The following is a 15,369-nucleotide window of genomic DNA, read 5'->3' on the forward strand; positions in this document are numbered from 1 at the left end:
TTTGAGACGAAAGCACACAGGTAAGTATCCACAAGTTGGTCGTCAGGTTAGCGTTCAGGGTTGAACGACGAGACCAGTCAAACGTGTGTTTGGTGCTGGCCTTTATGGAGGAACTGATGAGGCTGATGGCAGACAGGTGTGGTGATTGTTGAGTGTGCACAGGTGGTAGCCAGAGAGGATTATGGGAAATGTAGTGTGCTGAGGTGACTGGTCTGGTGACTAAGGATTGTGACAATACTCCCCCCTCCAAGAAGGCGTGACACAGGAGGTCTAGGCAATGCCGCAGCGGTGATCGTCTGAGGAGGAGCCAGACTGCCCGAGGACTGAGGCGATGCCGGTGTGACGGAGGACTGACGCGTATCCGAAGGGAAAGAGGAGCCCACTGCAGCCGTTGGGTTGGAGGAACGGAGCGTAGCGGAAGATCCGCAAGTCCGCGGCAGAGGTGGTGTGAGATCTGACCAAGGGGGAGCCGGTGGGATGAGGGAACGCGGGAGAGTCGAAAGGCCGAGGGTGTCTGTTGGCGCCGACAGGTCGACGGGCCGAGATGGAGCAATCTCAGGCCAGAGGCGGAGCCACTGGATCTATCCGCTCAGGCACTGATGGTGGTTGCAGGATCTGAGGCTTCACGTGAGTTCTTGGCATTGCAGAAGATGGCAAAGGGCTGACAACCTCCAGCAGAGGCAGGAGGACTGGCTGAGCAGGGCAGTGACGGAGGCAGATGAAGGCTAGACAGGGTTGAAGGTAACAACACACTGTGTGAGGAACCAGTGAGGAAGGTTCAGAGGAAACAGGAAAAAAGTTCATACAGTCCATGGTTCTGTCTAGGAACAGCGATGAAAAAACATAAATGGGGTAAGAGATGATACTCCCAATCAGAATCCATCAAAATACCCTCGGCCACTGATGTCGTGAGCTCACACCCCTGGTCAGACTCACTGGGGGGCTCCTCTTCCAGGACGAGGGTCCGCGCTGACCTCTTATCTTCGGGCACTGGCTGCCGTGTCGCAGCGGGTGGTAGCTCTCTGTCTGTGGGGGCTCACATGTTTCCTCTGTGGTCGATGGTGGTGGAACGACCATAGATGTCTGGGAGGTCTATGGGGTGATGGTAATTTAGCGATCCAGAACAGTGACTTCAGGGTCTCATCGTCAAAGGGGCTGGTAACGGCAAGAAGGCAGAATTTCCAGGCTCTCACGAGGCACAACAGCAAATCAAGTTGCATTATCCATCTTAGGTCTGGTCTTCTGTCATGGAACAGAAGAATGCAGACAACGGTAAAATCCCAAACAAAGTTTATCTGAGACACATGTAAATATGGGATGTAAACAGGTGAGTAACTGGAAGGTATCGTTGAGGGTTGAATGACGAGACCAGACAAGTATGTGTGTTTGGTGCTGGCCTTTATGGAAGAACTGATGAGGCTGATGGCAGACAGGTGTGGTGATTGTTGAGTGTGCAATGGTGGTAGGATTATGGGACTATGGGAAACATAGTGTGCTGAGGTGACTGCTCTGGTCACTGAGGATTGTGGCAATACCAGTGTTATTTTAGTGTTTTAGTTTAACTTTGGGCATTGTAACTTTGCAGATGTTGCAGCAACATTACACACTAACTAAAGTTAGAAAAGTGAAATCATAATCAACCATCCCTTTAAATATTTCTATTAAACTTAAACTTATTTATTACATTTTGTTGCAAAAGCAACATTTCTAATTTTCATTTAAGTTTTTATAAGTTTAAGGGCTTTTAATATTTAAGGGCTATCTAATATTTATATTTATTCAATGAAAACCATTTTAATAGTTTTAGTTTTAGTCAACAATAACAAGACTGGTCCATACACAAAGCCATAGCAATGTAGTGTAAGCCCGTTTATCAGTCCAAATGGGGGTTTCCGCCAGAACGGGTGAAGGTCTTTGCGTGTTACTGTCTTTCTGCATGGCAAAGTAATTTAATTCCATTTAAGCTTTTATCTGACTCCATTTTCTATCTGACTCCATTTTATCACAACCTCATATTTAAGTTAGATTGCCAATTGGTTATTAGTCAATTATATAATAGTTTAGCAATACATTTGATTGTTCTATTTAACTCTTTACTTATATTTTATCCATTCATATTAGGAAGCTATGTCGCTCAGAGGTCCTCACACCTTGTTTAACATAGGTCTCATGATCACAATCTCGCCAGCTTCGGTCACTAAACAGAGTTAATTGCTATATACCTGAGATTGGTCGCATTCACACTTACACAATCAAAGATACTTTGGTATAGCCCCCGTAATTGCACTTGAAATTAAAGTAACGTTTACTTCAGTAGAGGTATGGCCACTACTACAGATATAAGTTGACCAACTTTACTTGTCTTATAATAGCTTTGGATTGGCCATGTCGTAGTTTCCCACGTACACTGATCTAAAGTAACATTAAATTAAAACAGAGGTAAGACACACCCAGATGTAGGTTGGCAAGCAGAACTTTTGCTGCCCTAAACGGAAATTCACTTCTTGTCTTTGCAAAACTAGTGCACTTGAATTAGTGCCAAATATTAGTCGTCAATAATCTGACACAAAACTTGCGGTAACATACGAATCCGTTTAATCTACTTGGGAAAACAATTTCAGAGTCAGTCGTAATAAAATCAAATGTAACAATTTATTATGTCAGGTAAATGTATCATGCCAATTTCATAATCAGTTCAAAGATAATAAATACAAAACATCAAATGCTCTGGAATAAAGAGAGAAGATGCGAACCTGACATTCAAAAATACCTGATGCTGAAGTTGATGATGTTTTGCATACACTCAGCATTACAGGCTAATTTGAGTTTCAAATCGCCCTGAGCCTCTTGTTGCATTTCTTATATAGACAGAAACTTCTTTCACATGGAAACATTTGCTAACAATGGGAATTTTCATTTTTTTCATTTTTCATTTTACTTCTTTGGGAATGAGACATCTGTACCAGTCGCACTGAGACATTTCAAATGATACCAAACATGTATAATACTGTATGATAATTATTCACACTAAACCATTTTGGGTGTATATCTGGTGATCTCAGTGTGAGAGAGAGACAACATGAGGTGGTGACTGACTCGGGGATGCTAGTTTCTCAAGAAAGAGTCAAATGTTAATTTCCAGGAAGGTCCTTTGTCTTCTCGGGAGTGGTCGTTCCTCAACCAGACTGCCCGGCATTTCTAAATTCTTACAGTAGCTTTGACACACCTTTGGGGAAAAGCTCTTTAAACAATACTACACCTACTTCACTCTTGTTCAATATCAGAAACATTATGTAATTGTTATTTGCGGGCATGCACCAATTTGCCAGCTATAGCCAAACCCATCTCACAACAGTTAGTTTGACTGTCCTAGAATGATCTGTCCTTCACCACATGAACATAAAAGTGAGAAAACACCAAGACCTTCCATTTTAAAGTGATATGAGAGGGGAAAACACATTTCTATCACCACCTGGCTATTGCAACCTTCAACAGAAATTGTTATAATACAAATAGAAGGAGTATTTAAATGAGATTGTGTTGTTGTAGGATATCTGTGGTATGACTGGCATGTGTGGCTTTGGTCAACAAAAACATTCCTTCTACCTGTACCTTTCAAAGTGAACAATACGCCTGCTTTATAAATACTACATTTAGGGCATGTGTCACACCCATCTAGAGAATCTGAAAGAGAAAAACAAGTACAATCATATAATTTTGACCCATTTGGCAAAGAACATAATCACACGTCACCAACAAGATGGACAAAAGCACGCATGAGTGATGTGTCTCTGATTTGTGAGGCAAATTTCCCTGCAAATGTTCCGGCTGGTGAGGAAGCAGATGCTTGCGGAGCCATTGAGAACACGTAGAAAGGGCAGGGACGGTGTTGCTGTGGAAACGGGTGAGCGAGTGAGCCTGTTTACTGCCGTTGAGTCAGCCAGCATGCCTTGCCATGTGAGACTGACCCATATAACGGCAGGGATTGGCTGATTAGCAGCAACATGTCACCTTCATGTTAGTGCACACTAAAGAGCTCAAAGAGACAGATAGAGTTGACTAACACCTAAACCCCACTGAAGAAAAATTACAGCTGTATATTAATCCTCATATTTTGTTATGATTTACTTTCTTTTCTTTTTGTTTTGTTTTTCTCTTTATTCTAGGGGCTGTTGAATGCTTGAATCTGATTGGTTGACGAACGTTCCTAGGTGTGCAATTATTAAACGCACAGCTAAGTAATTCCAGGCAGGCCTTGACCGCATTACAGTTCCATATCACTTTGCCAAATGATTTCAGTAATTTCAAAGGTCTTTATAGATTACAACAGCAGAACAATCAAAACCCACACCGACACTGACCAAGCAAATAAATATAGTAAGCAATAGGATAAAAACGACAAATAATTTCCATGTTTTTTGCCACAAAATTAAGTTTTATTATGTATTATGCATGTATTATTTATTATGGAAAAGCACATACTCTCTTTCTCCCACTCAAACGCACACACATACAGTACGGACACAGAGCGCTGCTCTGATGGTTTTGTCAGTAAAATAGTTTAGCAACCTAAAAACTACAGGACATTTCTCACTAGCGAGGTAATAACGCCACTGTTCTTGAAGCAGATAAACCTACAGTTTCGCTGTTTATGTTTCTCTGACCTACTCAAAACCCAGCATGGCCCTGTCCCAAATGGCACACTACATGTGGACTTACAATGGTTGTCAGTTAAGTCCATAAGACCGTAGGGTGTCCAATTTGGCCCTGTCCCAAGTGGCACCCTAAACACTCACGTTCGTCCTACGAGTCATAACGCCACTTTGACTGTCGAGAAGAAGTCTGCTGAAGTGTGCATCGAGGGTGCATATGAACCGCAAAGGGGGCGCTCATGAGCACCCTTCTGTGGGACACCCTAGTTTTTATTACCATGTCCCCTTGGAGTCTCTGTAAAGAAGGAAAGAAAGAAAGAAGGAAAGCAGCTGGATCTAATATCATCCACATACTTTGAAATCACAACAAAACAACACCAATGTACAGATGAACTAGAAAGATGACAGAACTCTCTGTTTGGTGACCTAATTTTACTGTAACCCCACACAGGCCCAGTCTCACCCTCTACAAAGACCACAATGGGTTCTAATTCACCTCACATTCTCTTCCTGTTTAACTCAATTAAACATCTAGTTACTGACACTCTAAAACACTATATTTTCTATAATTTTGCTGCTCTCTCTCTCTTTCTCTCTCTCTCAACGTTTGTTCACTCCTGTCCTTCGTTCACACAATACCAACCCATCATTCAAAAAAGAAAAGAAAAACATCATCTTTCCATTTAGCTGGTGTCCATGGTTACAGCTATTCTACTTCTAATACCATCATTCTCACTTTCAGTTAAACAAGTTCAGTTCAGTTCAGTTCCTCTCTCTCTCTCTCTCTCTCTCTCTCTCTCTCTCTCTCTCTCTCTAGAGAGAGAGAGAGAGAGAGAGAGAGAGAGAGAGAGATTTAATCATTGGTGAGAAACAGAGAGATTTAATCATTGGTGAGAAACAGAGAGATTAAATGAGTCTCGATGGTCAGGGCTACATAACAACTCTGCGGCGTTAGTGCTTGCTTAGCATTTTCACACAGCACTTGAGCTGATGTAAGACTCAGAATCAGTATTCACAACGAGCAGCGCATGCAGCAGGGACACACCAACAGCCACATCATATATGGTAATCTCCTAACTTTCTGACAGTGAGCACACTGCACTTCACACTAGAGAGAGAGAGAGAGAGAGAGAGAGAGAAACATTTATAGCATATTAGCGGGAAATTAACCCACATACATATGAGAGTGAAAGAATGGATGGACAGACAGACAGACAGACAGACACACACACACACACACACACACACACACATTTTCATTTTCAAAAACTAGTAATTTGTCTGTTTTTGGTGATGAGTAAACATTGATGAAACAGTAGTTAATATTCACAGCTACATTAGGACGTTATGTGAGAGCGCTATGAGAATGCCACAAGAGAACTAAAGCAGCTAAAAATACATGTGCAAGTTCCTCAAAGATAACATCAAGGACACACCAGCAGATCAGATGCAAAGAAAGAAACACAAAAACAGACTAGATGACACACACATGTAAAAAGGGAACTCTAGAGCAAGAGAGGGTCTGAAAAAAGTTTGCTGAACAGAACTTACTATAAATGCTTATCTCACAGAATAGGCACGCTTTTAACCAACCCTTTTTATATGTCTAAAATCCTTCGCTATTGAGCTCCGGTGTTTATTAAAGTAAAAGAATACAAGATAGATCTTCCCCTAAGGAACCAAGAACCACTGTAGAGATACAGAAGAATTTGATTCAGTTGTCAACACAAGAACATCAGCAACAGAGAGAAACAAATGCTATTATAAATAATAAAATAGTGAGACAAGAGGATGTTGTAAACAGAACAGTGCAGGAAGTATGAGATGTTGCTACTGTATGCTTGCAAATAGATTCAGCCTTTTATTTCTGTCTTTCACTCAACCCTTTTCTGACAAATGCAGTCAAAGTTGGTCAAATTTGTGTATATCGCCTATTTTATAACAGGTTCAGATTTTTTCACATTTCTAATTCATACATTAATTCAAGTTAATATAATAAATTTGTCTGCAAAAATTGGTAAAGCTTCATTGAAAGTTTTGATTGATTTGATACAAGCAGGTTTATGTACCTGGGTCTCCAACAGAAGTGTCCAGCTGACCTACTTTAGATGTTCCATCAAGGAAAAAACATGCCGTCCAGACCATTCCAGCAAGAGAGACACCGGTCATTCATTTTTACCCTTTTTCAATCACAGAGACCCCAGACTCTGACCCTGGAATGTGTATTTAGATACACATCAATCTATCTATTTTTCGTCCCCTGGAGATTTCTGGAGATTTCTAAAGATGCGAAGAAAAGCAATTTTGAGAAAGAATAAAAAGAGTGGTCTGGAAAAAAACTGTTCTGATTCACTACATTCAAACTACAATATGGTACACAAACAAATAAAGAAAGAAAACAGAGAGAGAGAGAGAGAGAGAGAGAGAGAGAGAGAGAGAGAGAGAGAGAGAATGAGAAAAGAAAGAAATTATGTTGAATCATGTGTACGAGGTTGACATGAATAAACCAGATTGTCATGCCGGCTGGCGCCAGTGTCCTGATTCTCACAATATCTTTAAAGTCACCATAAAATCAAATTGGACAATTGTTTTTGTTTCTTGTTACTGTTTTGAATATTCAATATTGCAGTATTTATTATAAATGATTTATCTGTGCAGCAACATCTCTTCTCTGATGATGTGTTTACTGGCATGAGGGCGAGGCAACCTGTCACTCACATGAGACCGACCAAAAGCAAACCACAAATAACCAATCAATTCCCCATGAACAAAGTCAAGTCCCACCCTACATTTTTTTTTTCTTGTTCGAGAAGCCGTTTCACCCGGATATACGTCGCAATAAGGAAGAAAAGACTATCGCAACTTCAGTTTCATGCCGACTTTAAGAAATAATTGTATTCCTGGCTCTATTACTTACTCACTAGACACTAAATAAACTCATTTTATTAACAATCTACAAGGTTTTAGGGCGGTTTGCAAATAAAACAGCAACAACAACAAAACATATTTATATGACGTAATTTTCACTGAAAGGCGGGACATATTGAATGGCCCCTCCCCTTTTTCAAATAGCCAACAGCATTTAGTTTACCTCACAGACTGCAAGTCCTACTTGACAGCTCCATTTAAGCGAATCCGAGCACTGATGATACGTTAGATTCAATAATAGAGGTGTGAATTAATTTTAGCCATTTCATTCTTAACCAAAGTACAGTTGGAAAAAAGAATAAAACTCGATCATTTGAGCATCTCAAACCCATATTGCTCCATGACGAGTCAACGGTCGCTTTGGCCAGGTGGTATTTATAGCACAGGGTGCGGATGCTTTAGATTCTAGAAAGCTTTTGATTGGACTGAAGATGTGGTGAGAAGCTGAAGTAGACTTTCAACCAGACTAACAAAAATAAATTCTGAAACAAATCGCCTACCCTGCCTTTAAGCGTCATGGTGGAGTGTTGAAAAAGAAAACATCACACATTTTTTCCATGCATATGCATTTCACAATGGAATTTTTTTTTCTTCCAATAAACATCATAACACCATGTGGCAAACCATATAAGAATTGCATGTAACCAAAACTTCCGATGGAAAACTGTAACAAGCAGTGAGAGCAGTGAGGTGATCTGTCTGACATCTTACAGTTCATTTAAGTTCAATCAGAACTCACCATATCATTCAGCATCAGCAGAGGATACGCAACAGGTCACGCAGCACACGGCCGACTTTCGCATTTCAGTTCTTTAAAACACAGCACTTATCACACCATTGAGAGCAGCGGTGCTGAGAGAAGAACAAGCAGTAAACCATGGTAAGTTGATCTTGTTGTTAATCATGGAAATGAAGGAATAATTGGAAGTAAAAAAAAAGAAAAAAAGAAATTGTTTCATTAACATGACAACTGAAGATTTTTATTTGAAAGAGTTTAAGTGATCAAGAGTAGTTTACAGAATTATTTTGATTATGATAACTTCAATGTCAATGTCAAATTTATTTATATACTTATATATAAATATAAATAAATATAGTTATTCCTTTAATATTTATATAGCAACAACAATAAAAATAAAGAGCTATAAAAAATAACAATAAACACTAAAATCATATATCAAATTTTAAAACAATTCTCTATGAATGTAATCATACACGCTGTAACAGAAATATACTAGCAAAACATATTATTATAAATGTGAGATCATTAAAAACTTTGTACATGCTATGATTTTGAACATCATATCATAAACAATTGAAGCACTTTTTTGTGAATCAACTTATTATTAATTACAAACCTAGAGCTAGCTGTTTTAAAGTTTTGTCTAACCACATTGTTCTTCACTTCCTGTCCTCGTCTACGTAAAAAAGATAGGCCTACGTGACTGATTTCAAACCACAGTGTTTGTTACAGCAAGCTCAACGTTTTACCATGCTTATCTGCACTTTGCTCTCTATACTCTGAAGTACAGGGACCCTAAAAATATTTAGATGCTTAAGCCAAATTTGTGAAAAGCATTGCATTAGATCAATATCAAACCATGTGGTATTTATTTAGCAGAAAGCACATTCTCAGGTTAGATATTATTACACAAAAAACAAGTTCGTTAGGCTTTAAATGATAAAACAATAGATTAAGTGTTCATCAACATGTATTTGGACACTTTCTGGTTGTGAAATGTTAGTGGAACATGTTCAAAGGGATAGTTGACTCACCCTCAAGTTTTTAAACCTGTATGAATTTCTTTCTTCTGCTGAACAGAAAAGAAGATATTTTAAAGAATATGGGTAATCAAACTTAATTGATGGGCCACATTGACTTCCATAAATGTCGACAGAATTACATTTTTTTAGGTGAACTATCCCTTTAATAGTAAACTATTCCACTACAGCAATGTGAACTTGAGAAGAACTTATTTCACACTTTCAGTGAAAACCACAGAAACAGAGAAGGTTTTCTCAGAGAAAGTTTGACATGTTCTCAAGAACAAGCAGGAATTATGAAGAAAAGTGAAGTATCAGCATCCTTTGAGCTCTATGTATTTAAATATTTGGTGTGTAATGCAATGACATTCACATTTTATGTGGGGTTTGATTTCTCATCTACAAACTTGTGTAACCTCTGCAAGCTGTTTCCCCACTGAAATAACTACGAACCCTTCATACAATATTACTGGTTGTCTTCTAGATTGACTTTAACTGCAGTTTACCGATGAGCCACGAAGCATCGCTCCATCTCTTTGAACGTGTGGCCTACATACCTGTCTTCATAGTGGCCTTGTCCTTCAACATCACGGCTCTATACATGTTCTGTCACATCAAGTGCTGGACAGACACGCACATCTACATGATCAACCTGCTGGCTGCCGATTTCCTGGCCATTATTTTTCTTCCCTTCAGGATACTGGAGGCCTTCTGTCCAATAGAGCCGAGTGTATTGTGTTCGTTCCTGCTGTGCACTCAATTCTCCAACATGTACTGCAGTATCTTCATCATTACAGCTATCAGCATCCACCGGTTCATAGCCATCAGGTTTCCGTTTCTGACCAAGGCACTGGCCCCCAAAAGTAGGATTATCGCCACCACAGTGTGCATTATCATCTGGATGACCATAGCGGTGATCTGCACTTGTAACTATGAAGACCTTGTCCCAGAAAAATTAGAGAGCTGTTATGACCGAAAGCTGGATGAAAAGCTCAAAACAAGTTTTTTCTTGCTCTTGGAGATTTTAGGGTATCTTATACCAGTAGTCATCGTCATATTTTGCTCCACACAAACCATCTACATCCTGGTCAGATCGCTTCGGCATGTTGAGAGAAGAGATAGAGTGGAAAGGAAAAAAATAGCTGCTATTATCACCGCAAACATGTTCACATTCATAGTTTGCTTCACACCTGTCCACATTGGTCTTTTGCTGCAATATTTAACTCCTGATGAACACGGCAAAGAATTTGTGCATGTGTTTCTTGATGTGGCAGAGTGGATTGCTACTACCAACTGCGGTCTGGATTCTATTGGGTATTACTTTCTTCTAAAAAGAGTTCAGAAAAGAGAGCACAGTTCATACTGATTTTTAAAAGTCAGCAAAGTAAAGTCTGCTTTATCTATGGATAGATTGAAGCAGGTCCGTCACAGGCCTATGTGAGAAACCCAATAAAATAAAGGTTTATCTACAACGGATAAAATATTTACCGGTAAAACTTTACAATTAGGTTCATCAGTTAAAATTAGTTATTGTATTAACTAACATGAACTAACAATGAGCAATACATTTGTTCCAGTATTTTAGTTAATAAAAATACACCTGTTCATTTTTTGTCAGCAGCCATATCACCCTGTAGCCTATGACTGGTTGCCCACTGAAGCTAAGCAGGGTTGAGCCTGGTCAGTACCTGGATTGGAGACCTCCTGACACTGGCACAACAAATCCGATCTTTTACTCACATCTGACACAGATTGGAATTGGTTGCTCACGTGTGAACATAAAAATAAAGCATAAAATCTGATTTTTTCGCATCAGATCTCATCTGAGCCACTTGCAAATGTGGTTTTAAATCAGATACATATCCGATATCTGGACATCCGACCCACGTCTAAACACGCATATCCGATTCCCCTTTGAATTCCAAGCCACCACAAGGCGAGGACGACACGTTTATTCACAAAGATAGCTTTTTAATGTTGTATTATGACGTGCCTGTGTGCGCTCGATCACAGCTTTTTTATTGAGGTGGGAACTATCTTTGTAAAGAAAAGAAATTGCGCGAACACAGAAACATTCAAGAGCTGGTTTTCAACCTCTGCCCATGACTTTTGTAAATAAAACAGCTTCACTACTGAAAGCTACATTATATTTCTCAGCAATGAGGTGATAACTTCGCTGTAATTAAAAAATCCCAAAAATCGGATCAGGCCAAAAGATCGGATCTGTGCATTAGACTTGCAGTGTAAATGCAGCCTAGGTTTCTGCAGGAAGAGGTGTTAGTGAGGCCAGTAGGGGGCGCTCACCCTGTGATCTTGTGTGAGACCCAACGCCCCAGTATAGCGATGGGGACTCTATATTGTCTAAACACCGTCTTTCGGATGAGATGTTAAATCCCAGGATGTTCTTCGAAAGAGTAGGGGTGTAACCCCGGCATCCTGGCCAAATTTACCCATTGGCCTCTGTCCATCATGGCCTCCTAATAATCCCCATATATACTGTTTGTCTCCTCTCCACCAATAAGCTGGTGTGTGGTGGGCGTTCTGGCACAATATGGCTGCCGTCGCATCATCCGGGGCGATGCTGCACATTGGTGGTGGTTGAGGAGTTTCCCCCCTTCCATGTATAGCGCTTTGAGTGCAGAGAAAAGCGCTATTTAAATGTAATGAATTATTATTATATTATTATTGTTTGTTCATGTTAGTTCACAGTGCATTAACTAATGTTAACAAATACAACCTTTGATTTTAATATTGTATTAGTACATTTTGAAATTAATATTAACTAAGATTAATAAATGCTGAAGAAGTATTGTTCATAGTTCATGTTAACTAAGGTAGTTAACTAATGTTAACTAATTGACCTTATTGTAAAGTGTTACCGATTTACCACTATATCAGTGGAACTACCTCACATTTCCTAATATGGTGCAATTAGAAGATATTCGCACAGCCACAGTAGCCTACATTCTTGTGAAAATATGAAATGAATGCTAAATAAAATGTCTAAATGATTATCCTCTGCACTTGTTCTAGCTTTATTTGTTCTAACATGATGAAGTGGAAAGTAATAAAGGAAATGTGTTCCATTTGCTAACATTAGTTAACATGAGCTATCGATGAAAAGTACATCTAAAGTATTTATTAATCTTAATCACTGATGCTGTCTAAACTCCTGGACAAAAATAATTAAAATAGTTATTTCAATAAAAATGGGCCAAGCCCAAAATGGCTAAACACTAGGCTAAGCTTTTAACAGTCTTAACCACAAATTATTGGTCAGGAAATTGGCTGAATTAAAGCAAATGCGCTACTTAAAAAGCAATTTCTGCCTCAGAAAAGGCAGAATTAAGTTTTTGGTAGAATATGGAAAGTTGTGTGGAGTGATGAATCACAATGAAACACGAGTTTCTCAGATACTCTGTCAGACAGCGCGTCCCGTGAGTATTAAACTAAGTTATATTTCAGGTCTTATTGCGCTTAAACTGTCAGATACACAGTCGGTTATGTCAAAAACACACAAAGTTCACATAAACACAGTCGGTTATGTCTGTGAATGTAAACAGCAAGTAAAGAAATCGCATGTGTATATTAAATCTGTGTGTAACAAAGCAGCTTAAAATACAGTACCTATTATTATGAATCAAACTAGAAAAGAAAAATAGAAAATCACTCACTGCTCTTGATTGAATAGCTTAGTAGCTTTAATAAGAATACATTTCTTACTTGAACGCTGCTGTTAAATGCTCTGGCGAGGAGATAAACATGGCAGACTATGTACAGCTCACTCAGGGCGGGTCTATGCTAATAGGGCAGAGTCCGTCAGCAGTCGTGGGCGGGGCCTTGTTCTGAGACACTGCTTAAAAACACATTTATGTCCAAACATCATGTAAAAGTGAATTTTGCATAATAGGTCCCCTTTAAACGAGACACAGTGTAATGGAGATTTTGCAAATAAATTTTTGTTGAAAGATGAATCAGCCAACTGTAGTTGGATTAGACAGCAGCTGCATCACAAATCACAAGTAAATGATTTAATAATACTTTACTTTGTAAAGGACGCTAAGCCTAATATATGGATAATGTTTTCAAAGCACTTACTCTCGTACAATAAATGCTGCCTTCGGAGGATGCATTCCAAGGTAGGAAGGCATCAATATGTCTGAAATCCGAATCCAATGTTAGCTTCACTTCCTGTCTCCTGGGATACCTTTATCAGAGCGATTTTTGAAGGCAGCATAAACAACGCTATTAATATGATAAATAAATGTGGCTACATTTAGGCTATAATGAGCTTTTTAAAGTGCTTTGTGTGTGTGTGTGTGTGTGTGTGTGTGTGTTCCCGGTCTGCTCTAACTTCGTAAGTTAAACACATATCTTACCTATGAAACTTTCTTAAACTAAATATGAAATGCATGACGAAAATGTGTATATAAATATATTATTTTGTTTATACGTTATCTCCAACTCTCCCGCCATATTTTTTATGTGAGGATTTGCCACCTTGGGTCACATGACCATAAACGAATAAATTACTTCCTTGAAGTGACAATCGCATGTTCCTTTCGCTAACAGACTTGTGTAAGTTGTTCACTTGTTCATTTTCGTTTGGAAGGCCCCTACAAATAGCGTCCCCGTCCCGAAATGCCCTTCAAGGGTGCAAAAACGCCATTTGGAATTCGCCCACAGATGTAGGCTATTCTTCGCTGCCTCTGATATCCCACAATCCTGTGCTTTCCGTACTATTCTCTGATAGTTGAGCAAGAAAAATAAAAATGTCATCGCGGTTGGTGGTCAGTTTCTGTGTAAAAATGTACATTTTTGACCAACGTTTTCCACTTTTGATGTCCTTTCTTATGAGAAATTACTGTTGTTGCTAATTAAATATTCACTTAGTTGTCACCAAAGCTATCTCTGTTTTAACCATTAGGCTGCCTTAGAAATTAGTTGAGGTACTTTCGTGCACAAACGCTGCCTGCATCATTGCATCAAGGCAGCCTGCCAGGCAATAAGTCAGCTTTTTCACAGATGCATTTCAACTTTTTTCAGATGCAGCCACTGTTTCCTATGCAATTATGACATTATCAATCATAACAGTCTGACTCAGTATTGCAGATGCAGTGTAACATATCATGTCACAATATATCGCAATGCAAAAATGTGTGTCGTGGATAGTAACAATCTGTATTGTGTATAGTTCACCCAAAATAAAGTTTACTGTGTTAGAATAAACTTAAGTTTACAGAGTTTTAGTGTCATTAGTAGCCTACATTAAACTACTATTTATAATGTTGAATATAATGTCTATAATAATGCAATGGGGGAATATTTGTGGGTCCTCCTGATAATGCCATGTCTTAGGCTATGTGTTACCAATAAAAAGTGGCCTACATTATTTTAAACATATATAATCAGTGATAGAGTGCAAGCATATTAAATAATTCTGTATTTTCAGCTTCAGAATCATGAATATTTTTATTCTGGTGTCACCATTGTCCTGTACTTTGGGTTTCACCAAGTCCAAGCCTATTCATTTACACCCACAATGTACCAAATTTAGCATTTTAAAACAGTACATTTTTGTTTACCTTTTACCACATGTCTTGGAGTATCATATCAATAATATCATATCGTGAGCTCAGTGATGTGTTAGTATTGAAATGTGACATGAGGGTATCGTATTGTTACTAGAATCTAATGTTACCAAAGCTTAATAAATACTGTAAAAAAATATATTGCTCATTGATGTTGATGTTAATGTTAGTTGTTTGTAAATAAAAAAATAAAAATAAAAAAACATCCCTTCTGTAATTTTCGTAGGGTTGGTCCTTCATTCAACAGGCCTTAAGCTCCGACTCTGAGCAGGCGGTTTGCACGAGATGTTATGTGAGGTTAAACTGCACTCTAGTGGTCATCTAGTGTATTTCACATGCGTTGCCTCTGCAGTCTCGTACACATGCAGTATTACTGGACGTGGCAGTGTGTACAGCCAGCGACTCTATATTATCATCTGAACTGAAAAGAGCCC

At 39.0% G+C, this 15,369-nt stretch overlaps 1 protein-coding gene across 1 annotated transcript; it reads left to right on the plus strand.

Moving 5' to 3' along the window:
• Window positions 1–8,336: 8,336 nt before the first annotated feature.
• On the plus strand, window positions 8,337–15,040 carry LOC311086726 (G-protein coupled receptor 55). The gene is made up of 2 exons (XM_084119739.1): window positions 8,337–8,460; window positions 9,829–15,040. The coding sequence occupies exons 1-2, from the start codon at window positions 8,458–8,460 to the stop codon at window positions 10,708–10,710; spliced, it is 885 nt and encodes a 294-aa protein (XP_083975865.1). The 5' UTR covers window positions 8,337–8,457; the 3' UTR covers window positions 10,711–15,040.
• The last annotated feature ends 329 nt before the right edge of the window (window positions 15,041–15,369 follow it).

The sequence above is a fragment of the Abramis brama genome (genome assembly GCF_963993115.1).
Source record: "Abramis brama genome assembly, chromosome: 7".
Taxonomy (NCBI): Eukaryota; Metazoa; Chordata; class Actinopteri; order Cypriniformes; family Leuciscidae; genus Abramis; species Abramis brama.